We start from the raw sequence: 17,128 nt of genomic DNA, 5'->3' as shown, positions 1-17,128 counted from the left end.
AGGAGATCCAACCCTAAACGTGAGTGAAGATGGGTGTATCTGTGCAAACAACTGGCACAGCTGGCATAAAATATCTGCAAAATACACTAGTGGCCGGCCAGCCATCACTGGTGGTCGGCAGCCCAAAAGTGATGGCCGACAGCCTCTAGGGATGGCCGGCAGGCCACCAGAGGTTGCAGGTTGGACAGACCAAGGCATGGTCCAAAAATGAGACAAAAATGATGTAGGGTTTGAAAGGCTCAAAGTTGTGGCGTTCCGCTGAGGACTTCGAGCACTTGGCGAGCAAACAGACTCATCATCGGGTGTGCATGCAAGGATGTCCAAGTCGTAAGAGCCATCAAAAATGGGGTGTCTACACTTGCACTAGCTATTTTCCATATAAACTAACTCTAATTAGCACAATACACATCATAAACCTAACAAGAGGTAGGTGGGTTGTTTGAAAACAGTGCTAATTTTAGCACATTATATCAACTTGGAGATACATGTGATTATATTGCAACTATAGGTTTTGGGTCAATGTCGAATTTTGTTTAAGTACTTATAATCAATCCGAAATGTCCTAAGAAACAAAACACACAACTTTTGCTGTGTACTAAGCCTTTTTTGTTTTTAATACCAAATTCCATTGTTTAGGCTCTCAAATTTTTGCACTTTTTTTGGAAAGCTTTGTTTTTGTCTATAATTTTTTTTAGGATTTTTTCTTTTTAATGGCCTTGCTCTTGGCATGCTTCTAATGCATTACAATTCTCAAATTTTTTTCCAACTCAAATATCTTATTTTTAGTAATTTCTTTTTATTGTTTTTTCATTTTGTATTTGGCAAGAACCTATCTTAGTTTGTTGTTTCCTATTTGAATTTGTATCTTTTCTAAAGTTGTCTCTAATTGATATATACATACATAAAAATACATGTATATATACTTCTGACCATGCATGTTTTTTTGCCTCATTGGTCATGGCACACCTATTTAAGATAGGCTTCAACAGCTTATAAGTTATATATATAATGTCCTAGATGACATGGATTTTCGATACATAAGAAGGACTGACTATATTATTAAGGGTAATTGACATTGGATATATTTGCTTACATTATCATTGGCTAACATCTAATTGCACTTGGTGGACAGCTATGGTGGAAACTGCTTGAGATCGACCAACATCGTCTAGGAGACGTAATGTTGTACTTTCTCAAAAAGTGGCTAAGAGACCTCGACGCACTCGTAAGACTAAGGATTAAGTTACTTTCTCAAAAAGTGACATGAATGACATAGGTGCTGCTTTAGCAAAAACGGTTGAGGTTGAAAACGATGGGGGGAATCAATTGAATGTGAGTGACATGGGTGATGATTTGGGTGATGAACCAATAGATATAGGTGACGAACCAACAGACATGGGTGATGATCCGGGTGATGAACCAACAGACATAGGTGACTATGAAGACCCAACCACTAAAAACAACTAAAAAAGTTAATGAAGATCTTACTGGACCTTTTCCTAGAGGGCCATATGATCCTTCAATTTTGAAGATTTTTCATTGTCACGTGATTGGCATAATGATGTTAGACATTGTCACGTAGCAGCAAAAATTTGGCATAATGATGTAAGTCATTATCTTACATTAATTTAATATTTTAAATTTTGTTTCAACTTTACTAATTCTTTTTTTTCTTTTCTTTTTCTTTTCTTTTTTTACTCTATGTTATAGGAACGCAAAATACTTAAATGCTTAAATCATGGTTTTAAAGTTGGTGAATGGTCATTCAACTTGGAAGAAAATAAACAGTCCAAATTTCACGGTTTAATTATGGATTCAGGGTTGATTTCTTTACTGAGTTGTTGTAGACACCCCATTTTTTATGGTCTTTCAAGACTTGGATGTTCTTGCAGGTACATCCGATGATGAGTCTATTTGCTCGTCGAGTGCTCGAAGTCCTCAGCAGAACACCCCCCAACTTTGAGCCTTTCAAACCCTGCATCCATTTTGTCTCATTTTTGGACTATGCCTTGGTCTTTCTATTCTACAATCTTTGGTGGCCTATCGGCCATCCCTGAAGGCTGTCGGCCATCACTTTTTGTCTGCTGGCCATTAATGTGCCATGCCGGCCACTGATGGCCGGCCGGCCACCAGTGTTTTCTGCAGATATTTTATACCAGCTGTGCCAACTGTTTGCACAGATGCTTGCATCTATCCACACATGGAGCGCTGGATCTCCTTGTATAGATTTCATGTTTTCTATATATAGAGACCCCCTCTCTCTCTATATTTCTCCCTCTCTCTTGAAATTTTGTGCTTAGTTGCTTAGATACGCTGTAATTTTGCATATCAACCCTTAACCAAAGTGGTTAGTCTTGGAGCTGAGGTTACTTGAAGCTATCTTGGAGCTTCTTAAATGGATTTTGGCTTGGTTTGTTGCCTAGAATTACTCTTCCCTTCAAGAGGTGTAGCACTTGTCTTGTACACTTTGTTTTGCACACTCATTTTGCTTTCTTTTCCCATTGTTTTTGGGCTACTTTAAAACTATAAAAAAAACTTGTTTTGGTGGACTAAAAGTGATGGTTTGAGACCATTTTAAGTTAGAAGGTGCTTCACCCTTCTTTCTTTCTTATTTGAAAGGCTGTTGCACCTTTGTTTTCCACTTTCAAACTAACTTTTTTTGGGCTCTTAACCACTGAATTTCATAGTATTTTCAGTGGCAAAAAATGTGTTTTGAAGTCTAAAATTGGAGGGGTTAGCCTCCCGTCCTTGTGTCTTGTTTGCTAGCCTAGTTCATTCTATATGTTAGCATGATTTTCTAGCTTTTTGTAGCTATATTCCAACATTTTTTGCCTTTGTTTTAGACTATTTTAGGTCTATTTTGGGATGTTTAGGTCAGTGAAGTCTTGTTTTGCATGGTTATAGTGTAAATGTCCTCACAAGCTCGGTGTTTAAGGCCATTAGACTCCCCTTGTTTGAGTTGATTGCATGTTTTGGTGTTATTTTGCACTTCATTTCAGCACCTAAAGCTCTGCAACCCCCCTCATTTCTTGAATTTTTAAATTTGCTTTGAGGGTTGTTTCAAACTTGGGATTCTTTAAGCTTGAGATTGAGGTTCATGCTTAATGGTTTAATCCTCTTTTGAGAGTTCATTACCAACGGCATGAAACTTCTTTCATGCCTTAAACTACCCCTTGTTTGACGCTTCCTTCCCTTTAGCAAACTTTAACTCACATTTTGGACTTAATTGGATTAAGGAATGGTTGGTAAAGTAAAATGAGTAATTAAAACTTGGAACTAAAAGTGAGCCAAGATAAGAATTTGGTTGTGTTTTTGATGTGTTCAATCGGACATTAATTGAATACATGGAACTTAGACCATTTCATACTTGTTAGTGATGAAATGATCCAAGTCTCCAAGGTCAACTTCTTCCCTTGATCTTTCATGAAAGGGAGGAGGTTTGTGTCTCATTTTCCATTTATTGAACTTGCACATCTTGAATCACAAGCCATCATGCAATGAAATTGCTTGAGCTAGTAGTTTGTGGCTTGAGTTCACAACTCCTTGGATTTGTTCATGAAAATGAGGGGTGAGTTATGCAAACAATCTATGGGAGTACCCTATTTTTGCTCTGTTTGTTCTCTATTGCAACAAGTTGAACCAGTGCATCAGTGGTCGGCAGGCCACTATCCATGGCCGGTAGGAGGCCGGCAGTGCACCATAGATGGCCAGTAGGCCACTTCCATGGCCGCCACCTGGCCGGTAGTCTTTTCCAGTGGTCGGCTAGCCACTGATGCAAATATCAGCAGAGAATTGGTAAGAGAGAGCAGAATGATTTTGAAAGTGTTCAACTGTGCAAATAGAGGCTTTCGAGAGCAAAGTGGAGATCTTTTCGGGTGGAAATAGAGAATGCGCATGCACATCTTTCATTTCCTGAGGCAGAACAGCTAATTAACTTCGTTTAGTTACTTAGTTTAATTATTAGTTACAAGTCTTGTGATTATTTAATTAATTAGTTAGCTAATTAGTTCGTTGGCTAATTAGTTCAAAATGTTATAATAATTAGTTAATTAGTTTAGCTATTTATTTCATTTTGGTTTGTAATAATTAGCTTAATCAGTTTAATTAGTTGCTAATTAGCTTAGCTTAGTTAGTTTAGCTGTATTCATTCGAGCTCTCCTTCGTGAGAGCGTAATGTAATAATGTGTATGTCTTCCAATCCCACGTCTTTCTCCCTTTTATTTACCCGTTTTTTATGGTTAGATTAGAGACATGTTTCAATTAGCACACCTTATGCTTGCATCCATTCATCTTGTCTTGCATACACCGAGGCTCAACTCATTATTCAAACTGCATTGTTATTTCAATTACTTCATTGAATACGTGTTTAACCGCATGTTAAATTGCTTCATATGCCATATTAGTAGCCAAGTCTAGTAATTGCATTATTGCATGTGTTGCATTAGACATCTTGTATAGTTAGGGATAATGCATATTTTTCTAACTTATATCTTCGTAGCTTGAAGTACTAGGTGAGTTTTTAGTGCTTTAGCATACTTGCATGAGTGTGAGTGATTTCCATAACTAACATGCTTACCATGAGACTAGATGCTTACTTGATAAACTGCTTGAATGCTTGTGGATGAAGGCTTGTTACTTGAAATAGAACGATTCAATAAATGTACGTTTTAAGCCCACCTTGTTTGGTGGCAAATTCGCAAACTTTAAGCTCACTTGAGGTGGCAAATTCAAACCTTCTTTCGCAAAACAAACATGAATTTGAATCGTTCCAACTTGAGCAAACTAGTCTATAATTGCTTGTGCACATCACATAGTAACGCTAGTTTAACAACCGGAACAAGAGCACATAAATGTTTATAAAAATCATTTCATGATTGGTAGAGGCCGATCTTTGATCGGGCGAACTGAGGTGCTCAATTCATGACCTTTCCCTCTCGTACCTAAGTTCCCGAGCCGAGGCAACTTTGGTGGTGACGGACACGTGGCCATTGGCACGAGTCATGGGTTTCCAAAATTTCTCCAAAATAAAATATTTAGGTGACGACTCTGTATCTAGTAAAACAGTCCATTTTTGGCATTTTTTTTATCTTAAAATCAATTTTCCAAAAGATTTGTCGGATTTGGACTCTTTGGTGATTATCAGATTCACATTGCACTTGTGAGATTAGATTCAGAACCACGGGAGTCCGAACTGTAGGGCTATTTTCGAGTTTCTAAAAGGGGGCACGAAAAAGTCGAGCTACAGTTGCTCATATAAATTTGTAAACAAAGTTTATTTCAGCCTTTGTGGAAAGATGGCAGCCAGAGACAAACATGTTTCATCTACCATTTGGTGAGATGTCACCAACCTTAAATGATGTTAGTGTAATTCTAGGGATTCCAGTGATTGGTAAATCAGTCTCTTGCAAGAAGTTATCAAATGTTGACGTTGCAAATCTGCTAGTCGAGGCTTTGGGAGTAACAACAAATGAGGCAAATTTAGCGTTGAAAGTAACATGGGGCCTGTCTATAAAAGGTAGAATGGTTGAGACAATGGTTTGGGTCAGTGTCTGATACGGACAATGATAATATCATTGAGTGTGCAGCTAGGGCATATTTGTTATATTTTTTAGGCTGTACCTTATTTGCAAACAAGATTGGCACACGTGTTCCAGTAGTGTATTTGTCTTTTCTTATGGATTTGCGATCGGTTGCTTCTTATGCTTGGGGTGCAGCCACATTGGATTTTTTATACTGGCAATTGGGTACTGCCACAAGGTATGTCGTGAAACAGATGGCGGGATACATGACATTGCTAGAAGCTTGGATTTACGAGCATTTTGTTGGTGCTAGACCCCACCCCAATTTGGACTATAAAGAAGATCAGCCTCATGTCTTTCGTTGGATTTCTCGTACCCAATTTGGTTCGTCAACGTCTATTTTACAAAGGTTGCGAGAGGACCTAGATAGATTAGAGGCCCATGATGGTTTGAATTTGTTTGATAGTTTGTTTGTTTGAAATATTGGTTTGTTTATTGCTTTATGGTCATCACTGAATAAACAAATCTGGACTATTGAATAAACATGAATTTTATGTTCATCACTGACTAACCAAACAAATCCTCCTCATTCATCACTGTAAGACCGAATCAAAATGACTCACTCAGCACTATAATGTCGAACAGGTAGTCTTTGTTTAGCACTGTAATGCCGAACAGATATGGTTTTTTAGTATTGTAGTGCCGAACATAGATGCTTGCTGGCCCAACCACAGTTGTTGCCCTACTCATTTTAACACTGTAGAACCGAATAAAAAAAATTCGTTTAGCACTATATAGCCAAACAAATGTATTTTGTTTAGAACTGTTTTGTCGAACAATAGTGATCTTGTTAGCACTGTATGTCCAAACAAAATTTGTTCACCACTGTATAACTTGAATCCATTCCAATTCACATTTTCCATCAACTTTAATTCAATATTACACAGAAAATAACATTCATTTCAATTCACTGTTTACCATTCCAATTCATTAGAACAAAGAAAATAATGTGAATTAAATCCATTCAAAATTCATAACTTAAATCCATTCCAATTCACTCTTTTCCATTCTAAGTTAGTTTAACAAAGAAAATTACATAACTTAAATCCATTCTAATTCTATTTCCTAGCTCACTCGTATGATATTAGTCCTCATCTAGGTCTACTGTTTTGATTGTGGCTATGTCTATACTGATGAGTGATTTGAAATGTTGTACTCCAGAACTGTATGCAACCTCCCAGCATATTACACATGGGTCATAGTACCTTCGCCAGTTAGTTGCTATGGGTGGAATAGGATGACCAGGCTCCAAAATGAGTTAGAAAAAAAAAATTAAAAATAGTAGAATGTACAAAAATACTAGAAACCAATACTTGAACAAAATGGTTATTGTTGGCAAAGCCAATACATATCTCCTTGCGAGAGGCAACAAACGTCAGTATTGACCTAAGAGGGAGGAATGTCAAACATTGTTGCATAGACAAGTGGACCAAAATGACTTGGTAGGAAGACGATATAAGATAATCCATGTCAGGCATCATCGTCCACCGGTCCAACCCAGGGTTTGGCTCAAAATATGCCAAGATATTGGTAAGGTCATCGATTCTCTCTTGTGATCCAAATAATTTCCTGTAGTGGTCACTATGCGTATGAAACTCTTTAAGTAAATCTTTTCTTACTTGTAACCATCCTTCTTCTCCAAAACCCATCAAACCAACAATAGCTCGGAACCCACAATTGCCATCTGTTGCAACATCCTTAACGTATTTAATATATCATCACAATTCAGAAAGGAATGCCTCTAAAAAGCAATTTGGATTCAATGATCGAAGTCAGTGAACCTATCACAGCCCAATGCCAATGTTAGACAATAAAGTTGAAAACATGACACAATTACATACTTCACTAGTAAACCATGTGTGTTTTCTGTCTTCTTTGTTTTCACCTTTTTTGTTGTTACACTTGCCTTGGCAATGACTTCGAGCGAATAACTATCTTGTGCTAAAGCAACTATTTCAAACGCAGATGGCTCACAACGAGTGGAGGTTTCAATCTTCAATTTTGGCCAACCCCATGGATTAGACTTCACTTTCGGCTCAATCAAAAATGTACAATCAAGTTTGGCTAACTCCCTCAATTTCTGTAACAAAAACCTCTTCACATCTGGATCCACATCCTCGAATCGTTTGGCAAACAATTCTAACCCAGATGTATAAGTCCACTCTTCACTTACAATGTGTGGGGTACTCAACATATCAAGGTTAGTCCAATATGAATAAACTGAAGTGAGGGGAATTGGTCGAGTTTCCCTTATGTAATTTGCTATCTCATGTGCACATGAAAAACCATAAGTATGTTGAATGACACGTCCACATGCAGTAATATCAATACCAATAGAAGATGCTTGTTTAGACTCTTCCAATATGATCTCTAATGCAGTAATTGAGACATTACCACAAAGCTCCTTAAACTATGCACGTTTGAAATCATGTTGCACAACTATCTTGCTTTTCTCATATGATGATTTTATTTCTCTATGTTGCAACTCAAGTAAATTGTGTATCCTTGTCTAATTCGACTCAAAATTTCCTTGACTTGATTCAAGATATCTTTCAAGTTTTGCATATGAACTCTCAAACCTATACATGAAAATAAACTGTTATAAAAATAATGTTATAAAAAAACTAAACAACTAATAAATTTAAATGTTCGTATTTACTTATTTGTTGTAGAATTTCCAAAATGCATAAATGTGTCAGTCTAAGCAGCCACAAATTTCGACTTGTATGTATCCAACCAAGATGAGGTAACATAATCAAGTGCATCTTGATAAGTACTAAACTCACTATATAACAAGGACAGTCGTTGCATGTATACTTCTTTAGACGATGACATAACCAACATATTCCAACTCATTATAACATTTCCCGTTTATCCTTTGTCTCAAACATCTTTTTGCAATTAGCAAGCACATTTTTACCAATATGCCATCTACACAACAAATTTGTAGTTCCAGGAAACACCGTACATATGGCATTCATAAGGGCCAATTCTCTATCTATAACAATAATAGAAGGAAGAGTATTTTCATCCATGACATTACGCAAAATACCAAGTGCCCATGTGTAGTTATCTTCCTTATCATACTGGAGGTATGCAAATGCAACTGAAAAGGTCATGTCTGTCGATGTCACACATACAATCTCCAGAAGGGGCAACCGATATCGATTGGTCTTATAAGTACAATCCATCAACAATACTTTTGGAAATGCACGTAACAAATTCAAACTAGTAGGATGTGCAGAGAACAAATCAGTCACTGTCTCAGTATCTACACAGCTCCTATGCCACTCAATGCACTTGTTACCGCTAACTGACCTAATAGTTATTGCATTTGAGATCTCTCAGCTTTCTCAGCAACTTTATACCTATGACGTGCATTGTAAATTGTCTTCATTGTGGAAGCATTTGCATCATCACGTTGTTTTAATGTAACCAATATCTCACTCGGTCGTACCATACTCTTCGACATGTCTACCAACAAAGAGGTTTCCTCATGTGACTACCTTCAAGCATAAGAATGACCCTCAAGATATTTTGCAGCAGGATGATTATGCACACCACAAACAACCATCAAGATCCAGTCATCATTTGTGGCTAATTTTTTTCCCTTCAATAAAAAAGGACATTCACATTTTTTTGTACCAGCCAGTCATGCTTTTTTTGTCTTAGGCCTGCTATTTTTTTGAGTGTCCCTATAAGATCCACTCCTCTCACAAGCTAAGCTAAGTCTTGGCTTCTTACCACAAATATCACCCTCATCTGATTTCAGCACGAAAATAACGAATCCATTTCTTCTTCCAACATGGCGTGCCCATCGAATTAACTCATCTCGACTCTTGAATATCTAAAATAAATAAATTAAACTAACCAATTATTGCACATAAAAAAGGTACATTATTTGTAAAACAATCAAAGACTCACCTCATGAGTAACAAATTCATTACTATAATCCATTACAAGTTCTGAATCAATCTTATTGCATCTAGTCGAAGCATCACCCTGAAAACACGTGTGAATGTAATTTCAAAATTGAAAAAATGATGTTCAGTTCAACAGTCCCGAAACTAATGGTTTTGTTCAGTTCAACAGTGCCGAAAATAAAGATGATATTCAGTTAATAATACTGACTATCTGCATTAATGTTTGGAACTTATATATTGAACGAAAGGATTATGTTCAGTATTGTATTACCGAACATAATCCTAACAGTCGGTAAACCAGTACCGAACAGCTCAAACAAAACAAGAATGACTAAAAATGACTGAAAACGACCGAGAATGTTAATACAACACAAATAAACTTACCAATGGAATGTCGGTCTCACTAGAATTGTTGTCCTCGTCCTCCATTGCTCTACACAGTGAAATAAGTGATAAAGTATACGTTATCCTTGAAAAACTTTCAAGTTCAATAGGGTTGATGATGGTGATGAAGATGACATATTCAGGATTTACGATGATTATGAAAAATAATAGATTTAGGGCTTATGTTGGTGGGTTATGAAAAGTAATAGGTTTAGGGTTTGCAAACATGGAATACGTATAGTTGGAGTTGGAGTTGGAGGTGGGGGTGGATGTGGGTGTCCAATATTATAGAGTATTAGTTCTTATTTGGTAGGTGGGTGTTCCATTTAATAATGTCTTTTAATGTAATTTTACTTTATGGTATAATTGTAATAAAAAAATTATAAAATAAGGGGTCCAAAGAATTTTGGCTGGTGCTAATAGCATTTCTTTCAAAATAGTAACTATAAATTATGTTATAATATAGCAACTTGTGCAAGAAATAAGCTCCAATGCAGGTGTTATTATGGTTGCTAAATTTTTACGATATTATATTTTGTGTCAAATTTAGTACAAATTTTAACAAATTGCTAAATGTGTTGCATACTTAACTTGGGGGAATGGATTGTGATTCGAGTGGAGATGGGCTATTCTAGAGTTTTATTTATTTTTTATTTTTTATTTTTGTGTTTTTTTGTGAATGAATGGAATTAAAGTGTGAGGTTCTTGGTGATCTTAAATTGTGAGATTATGTTTTTGGAAAATGTTTGCGTAATGCCTCTATAGCTTGCTTTTCATGCTCCTTGGAGGGGTTTAGTCTCCTCGGATACGATAGCCCTACAGTTCGGACTTGTCACACCCCAGACTCGCCCCTAAAAGTTTGGGCATGACCAATTCGGAAACGGACATAAAATTCGATATGTATAACATATGGGGCCTGAGCGGAAGCAATTAACAAAATAAGACAACATCCATTGGGCTAACACCTATATGCCAGGATCACAAATGTACCATCAAACAATTCCAACATATGATAAATAGACGCACAAGAAACAGGTATTCACATATACATATGTATATACAGATCCAGCCCCGCACGTAGGGGTGTAGTAAAAATATTGGTAGGGAAAGTTATACATGCTTAATCACATTAGACAAAAAAAAAAAAAAAACTGGTGGCCAAAGCTAAGGGCTGTGAAAGGAACTCCACAAAATGCATAGACTTCACCAACTGCTTGGGCACGGTGAAGTTGTCAAAAGTTTGACAGCAACCAAAGTTGAGCTAAGACTGACCTCCGGGTCGGTTACCTACAGAGACAGACATAATACAGAGTGAGCAAGGCTCAGTGAATAATAGTACTTAAAGAATTCAATGAATAAACTTGAATTATAATGTTTATTACGTCTATATGTGTAGAGGTCATATGATTAATCTCATCCTGTAAACATTTCCAAAATGGCCTTGGGCCCAATTTTTATATAGAGCGGCTTCAAGCCCAGTATCATGCAGAATGGCCTCAGGCCCAACATATCTTACAGATCGGCCATAGGCCCAAATATCAACAGCTATCTAAACATGAACGGGTAAGTGGGACACCAACATGTACGTCACTTCTCTCGGCCATAGGCCATAAAATATATTTAATTCAGATCAGAACACGATCGGTGAGTCATTGACATGTTCTCACCTCCCTCTTCTTCAGAGTTGTCCACACTTAGTGGCTTGTAACAGAACGGCCTTGAGCCCATTATTAACAGAATAGTCTCGGCAAAACAGAGTAGTCTCAGATTCATAAGAATACTATCACACAGTGGTGCAAACAGATTTCTTCATAGTTCAATACAAGCCAACACAAGTGACTTGCAAATAGCAAAACGTTAATCATAACAACTAACAGAAAGTAAAATGTATCACTACAGTACTGTTACTCACAGTGCTGTGGTGGAGCGATAGTCCCCTCCTGTATGTGACCTTGAGCTCAAATCTCTACACTTCCTCCCAATTTCCCAATCTTCTTCCTTGCTAAACTTCTCATCTTCCTCTCTAACTCTCTTCTCCTCTAATCCTCTCTCAGGAGATATTTTTATGTCTTAGCATTTTGTAAGTCAAGGGTTAAAAGGATAGAGATATAGTTAATTAACTCAAAAATTAATCAATTTAATCATTCCAAATCAAATTTTTACGGAAAATCATATGATGATCCAAAAATCATGCTAATCTTAATTACAAAGTCAATTTCGGATAGCAAGCTTCTAAGGCTTCCAATTTTTGATCCAAACATCATAATTGTAACAGATATTTCTCTTATTAGACAGATATGAATCTCTAATCATAAGATTCACTCACTTAAACTTAATTTCACATGAAGTTTCACAGTAAGCATATAAATGCATAGGGTAAGGGACTGAAAGTATACCAAAAAACAAGTACGAGGGTCGGGTTATTATAGGACTCTTGTGGTTCTGAATTTGGTTTCACAAGTGCAAAAAAGTCCTAATGTGGTAAACCTTTTTAGAAAATCGAGTTTTGAATCAAAATATGCCAAAAAATGGACTACATTGCCAAATTTCAGAGTCGCCACCTAAATATTTTTGAAAAATTTAGGAAACCCATGACTCGTGCCAAAAGGCCATTAGTTTGTTATCACCAAAGTGTCTCAACTCAGGAACTTAGGTATGAGAGGGGAAGGTCATAAACTAAGCACCTCACTCACCCAATCAAAGATCGGCCTCTACTAGTCATGATGTGATTCTTATTTACATTATATGCTCTTGTTCCGATTATTATGCTATCATTACTACGTGATGCACACAAGTATAGACTATCTTGCAAAATTTAGAACGTTTTGATTTCATGTTTGTTTGGAAAATGTTTAATATATGCCGCTTCTGAAAAGCGATATCATATATACAGTTAATCAAATTATCTCAATTTAAGTGAAAAGCCTTCATCCACAAGCATTCAAACAGGTATATCAACTAAGTACTTAGCCTTATGATAATCATGCTTGTCATGGCAATAATCACACGCATGCAATATGCTAAAGCGAAAATGCTCACCTAGTACTCAACCGAGGCAAGCCAAATTGAATAAAATAGTTAGAAAAATGCGTGATCCTAATTATTAGTAAACAAAATCCTCTTGATAGAGAGATGTAATGCCTTAGTAATCAACCTCTAAAGAGATTAAACCATTTAGCATGGAGGGTCGCTCTCTAAAACTTAAACAACACTTGAAACAACTCTTACAAAAGAGGAGAAAACCAAGAAAAGAGGGAGAGTGCATAAATGATTATGCGAAATTAATTATTACAAAAGTGAGACCCTTACATGAAAAGAAAGGTAAAGAAGGCTATCAACTCAAATGGCTCAATGTCTAAGGCCTAAACAAGCAAAGCCATGAGGACTTACAACAAAACAAGTATAGTATTCAAAGCATAAATTTAAAAGACATTAAAACAGCCCACAAATACCCCCAAAAAAAAAAAACAGTGGTAATTACAAGACAAGGTAAGTAAAAACAGTAGAGAAAAAGTTATGGAACAAAGCCTACGGAGGGGTGGCTAACCCCTCCACTTTTTGCAATTTTAAATCACATATTCCAGCCCCAAAATAGTCCAAAAATAGTCCCAAAACAATGGCTAAAACCATGTTAAAAGAGCACAAAAGATAGGCAAAAACAAAGAGATACAAAACTAGTAAGCAAGACTAAGGAGGGGTGGCTAACCCCTCTACTTTTGGAACATCTAAACCATGTTTTCCGGCCTTTTTAAGCTCTGAAAATTAGTATGAAAACCAAAGAAAATAGTTCAAAAACAAAGGGTATGAGCTATGGGACAAGGTGCAAGAAAGGTTGTTAAGCCTCTCTACCTTTCGTAGAACTTCAACCCCAAGTTCCAACACTTGGAATGGATCCAAAATAGTAGGAAAACACAAGAAAAAGATTGAAATGAAAGTAACGAAAAAGGTGACAAGCTTATACCTCTTGAAGAGAGAAACCTTTGGTTATTGATCAAACTTGATTTCAAATACCCTCAAGTTTATAAAATATGGTTTGAAACTTCAACAAAAAGCTTCAAGAACAAACTCTAATTGTGTATGTATTGTGTATGCATTGTTCAAGAAGATTTCAAGATCAAAGGAGTAAGGAAGATGGTTTTCGCTCTCAATATCATTCAAAGCCTTTAGGAAAATCTTCTAACCTTTAATTCTGAATGTAGGGGGTTTATTTATAGAATTTGAGCCAATTTGGTCAAAAATATCTTCAAACAACAACAGTTGGTGAATTCTCACCAGCTGTCCTGTTTGGTGCTAATGAGACCCGGCCAGGCCCCAAAACCCACAACCGGACCAAATAATCCAAGGCCAGGTCTAAAAAGGCACTCTGGACAAGTTTTCATTGAAACCCAACTGGGTCTAAACAAGTCACGGCCGGATCTAAACAAACCCAGCCAAGTCCAAAAACTCTACTTTCAAGCCCAACTTCAAACGGCATATCTCCTTCATCCAGACTCATTTTTAGGTGATTCTTACGTCTAAATTGAAGCCCCAAAAGTCTACTTTCCAACTCTACTTTCCAATGGTGGTGGCCTCACATCTAAATTCTAAGGGTACAAAGAGATATGCCTAATTTAATAAAGGCTGCTCATTTCTTTCTTAACGGTTTGATACTCAACCTTTTCGCCAACTAGTTTTCTTCCATCCCTTCCTATTTCTTTCAACTCCAAACCTATAAATAAGATGTTTTTAAAGTTTTTTCAAAGATTTTGCCTCTCTTCTATTTATTTCCACTCTGTCCTTACTTGATTTACCAAAAAGTGCAATATTTTAAATGAAATGAGAGCCTTGGAACATCGTAGAAACATTTAGAAAAATATTTTGAAAAGAGGGTTTTAACGTCTAAAATAGTTTGACCAAAATAGGGCGTAAGGTTTGGGATTAGAGCTTGAAACCAAATTCGTTTGCTAAGATCCTAACAATTTGCATAATGTAACTTTCATCATCAGGTGTTTGGAATGAAGCGCCCAAGTCTTACGGGCGGTCAAAAATGGGGTGTCTATAACCCCCAAAATAATTACAATAATCTAACTCCAAACACTAATACAACGTGATATAAATAAAATAAAAAACTTTCATTCATCAGAGTTAATGTACAAAAGATGACACATGTGATATACATTCATAAATCGTTCATCATGAATCTACAGCATGCATTACATGACGAAATAAAGAATAAAAGCTAAACAGATATTCATATGCCCTAATGGCTTACATCTTTCCAAGACCGTGCTTGGTAACAACAAAATGAGTCATAAGCTCAATACAAATAAAGCCCTAGGCTTGTACAAAAGATAAATACAAAGTAAACAAAAGTGAGCCTTCAGTTCCACAATCCTCCCAAGCTAAGTCCTTGGCGGAGGCATATCACCAGCACCTGAAAATGTTTTCCCAAGTAGGGTGAGCCAAAGTCCAGTAGAAACAATCTAGCACAATATATGAATCTTAACAAAGATATAAGTATGATATGCATATACAATACCCATGATAAAATCATTCGTATTTTTACAAGATCAAAATATGCCAAGTTTCATATTTCAACCCATTTTATCTTAATTCATTTCTCCTCAATTCATAAGTCAAGTCCATTGCTATCTAGACAACCCAACTGAGGCTACAACTCAGTTGTTCTCTAACCAATACAATCATTACACAATCACTTCAAATTTTTCATTTTACGAAAATTTCGTCCGCGGGAATCGACACCCATGTATACGTGCGATTTTCGAGACTTTCAACCTGAATACACAGGCCAACTTAATTTACTGGAGTCCATCCCATTTCTCTTCTCAAACATCATACATATACAATGTATTAAAATACAGTCATGTTCAATGACAAAAATAACAGGATTAGTTTCAGTTCACCTAATCCTCATGCAATTTCTACAACAGTCATAGCTATCCTCCACCGATAGTCCAAAATAGATATTTCTAAACAAATATACAATTTTCAAGACAGATAAATTATCTAAATTTCCATCGATGTGAGATAACAAGTATCGAACTCCACTCTTTATATAAATATCTATCAAATTTCACATTCCCCATACCAACTCCATTATTTATACAAAATAATTATTTTAGGGAAAAATTTTACTTTCTTCCAAATCCAATTCATGTGTCAAAATCAACAAATTTAACACAAAACATCCCAATAGCCACACCTATAACCATTTCCACTATCTTCATTTGAAAATCTCTTTAGATTTTAAACCAAAACCCTAGGTTTGTCTAAAATCTTCCAATCCCAGCATTATTTACACAATCAACAAATAACTAAGTTAAAGGTCATAGGAGAATGTAGAAAGTCCTTACCTCAAAGTTAAAAAACGAGCAAAGCGAGGAGAAAACTTTAAAGATGCTGAAACTGACTTTTGTTCGGATCAAAATGGAGCTCTTGAGATGCTCTACTTTTTCCCCAAAGACACTAGGGTAGAGAAACCAACGGATCTAGGTTAAAATGTAAAGAGAATGTGAGTTCTAGAGAGAAAAGCTCAAGATCTAGGGTTTTGAGTTGTTTTAGAGAGAGAAGGAGATAAAAAAGTGATGCAAAAAGTTACGAACTGATATACACAAATTTTGCTCGAGCGCAAGAGTTGACACTCGAGCATCAGACACAATAAGTTGTTCCAGCGCAGGAAGTGACGCTCGAGCGCAAAATGCACACTCCTAGTAGTTTTGTAGACAACAAACCAACGATCAAGCGCAAGAAAGGCCGCTCGAGCGCAGAAAGATCCGCTCGAGCGTAAAATACACGCTCCCAGTAGTTTTGCAGACCTGTAAAAATATTGAGAGTCCACAAAGCCCGCTCTAGCGCAAGAAGTGCCGCTCGAGCGAAGAAACAGAATTGTGGGTAACAAGAGTTTGGAAACTAAGCAACCAACCTATCTCAAACGCAACCACAATAATCCAAAAGCCAAATTTAAGGAGATACAAGGGAAGCAAAATGTGAACAACAATATGAAACCATGAAATCCGAGTCCAGGATACAACAAGGGTCGGGTGGAAACCGGAATCGTTATAGTTTGGGAAGTCTAGGAGAAGAGCTCTAGAGAGAGCTCTAACGGTGGGTCCTACCATGTGATGTGATATTTTGACTTGTGTTTTTGTTTTTGCTTTTTTGTTTTTTGGTTTGCTTTTTTGTTTTTGTTTTTTTTTTTTTTTTTTTTCTTTTTTTTTTTTTAGCTTTGCCATATCACTAGAG

The 17,128-nt window shown here is 36.5% G+C and overlaps 2 protein-coding genes across 2 annotated transcripts; one reads left to right on the top strand and one right to left on the bottom strand.

The window, feature by feature from the left end:
* The first annotated feature begins 1,263 nt into the window (after nucleotides 1-1,263).
* LOC114318376 (protein MAINTENANCE OF MERISTEMS-like) lies at nucleotides 1,264-5,998 on the top strand. Its single transcript, XM_082880987.1, has 3 exons — nucleotides 1,264-1,432; nucleotides 5,282-5,541; nucleotides 5,636-5,998. Exons 1-3 carry the CDS (start codon nucleotides 1,264-1,266, stop codon nucleotides 5,996-5,998), a joined length of 792 nt encoding a protein of 263 aa, XP_082737113.1.
* An 88-nt stretch (nucleotides 5,999-6,086) lies between these two features.
* On the bottom strand, nucleotides 6,087-9,931 carry LOC114318370 (uncharacterized). The gene is made up of 7 exons (XM_082880986.1): nucleotides 9,887-9,931; nucleotides 9,504-9,581; nucleotides 9,324-9,426; nucleotides 8,500-8,892; nucleotides 7,465-7,949; nucleotides 6,928-7,276; nucleotides 6,087-6,115 (listed from the first exon to the last, which is right to left on the bottom strand). The coding sequence occupies exons 1-7, from the start codon at nucleotides 9,929-9,931 to the stop codon at nucleotides 6,087-6,089; spliced, it is 1,482 nt and encodes a 493-aa protein (XP_082737112.1).
* Between the last annotated feature and the right edge of the window lie 7,197 nt (nucleotides 9,932-17,128).

This window comes from Camellia sinensis, chromosome 7 (assembly GCF_055761805.1).
Source record: "Camellia sinensis isolate YWXY chromosome 7, ASM5576180v1, whole genome shotgun sequence".
Classification (NCBI taxonomy): domain Eukaryota; kingdom Viridiplantae; phylum Streptophyta; class Magnoliopsida; order Ericales; family Theaceae; genus Camellia; species Camellia sinensis.
Note: the sequence above shows the minus strand (reverse complement) of the source record. Positions and strands in the feature narration are given on the sequence as shown.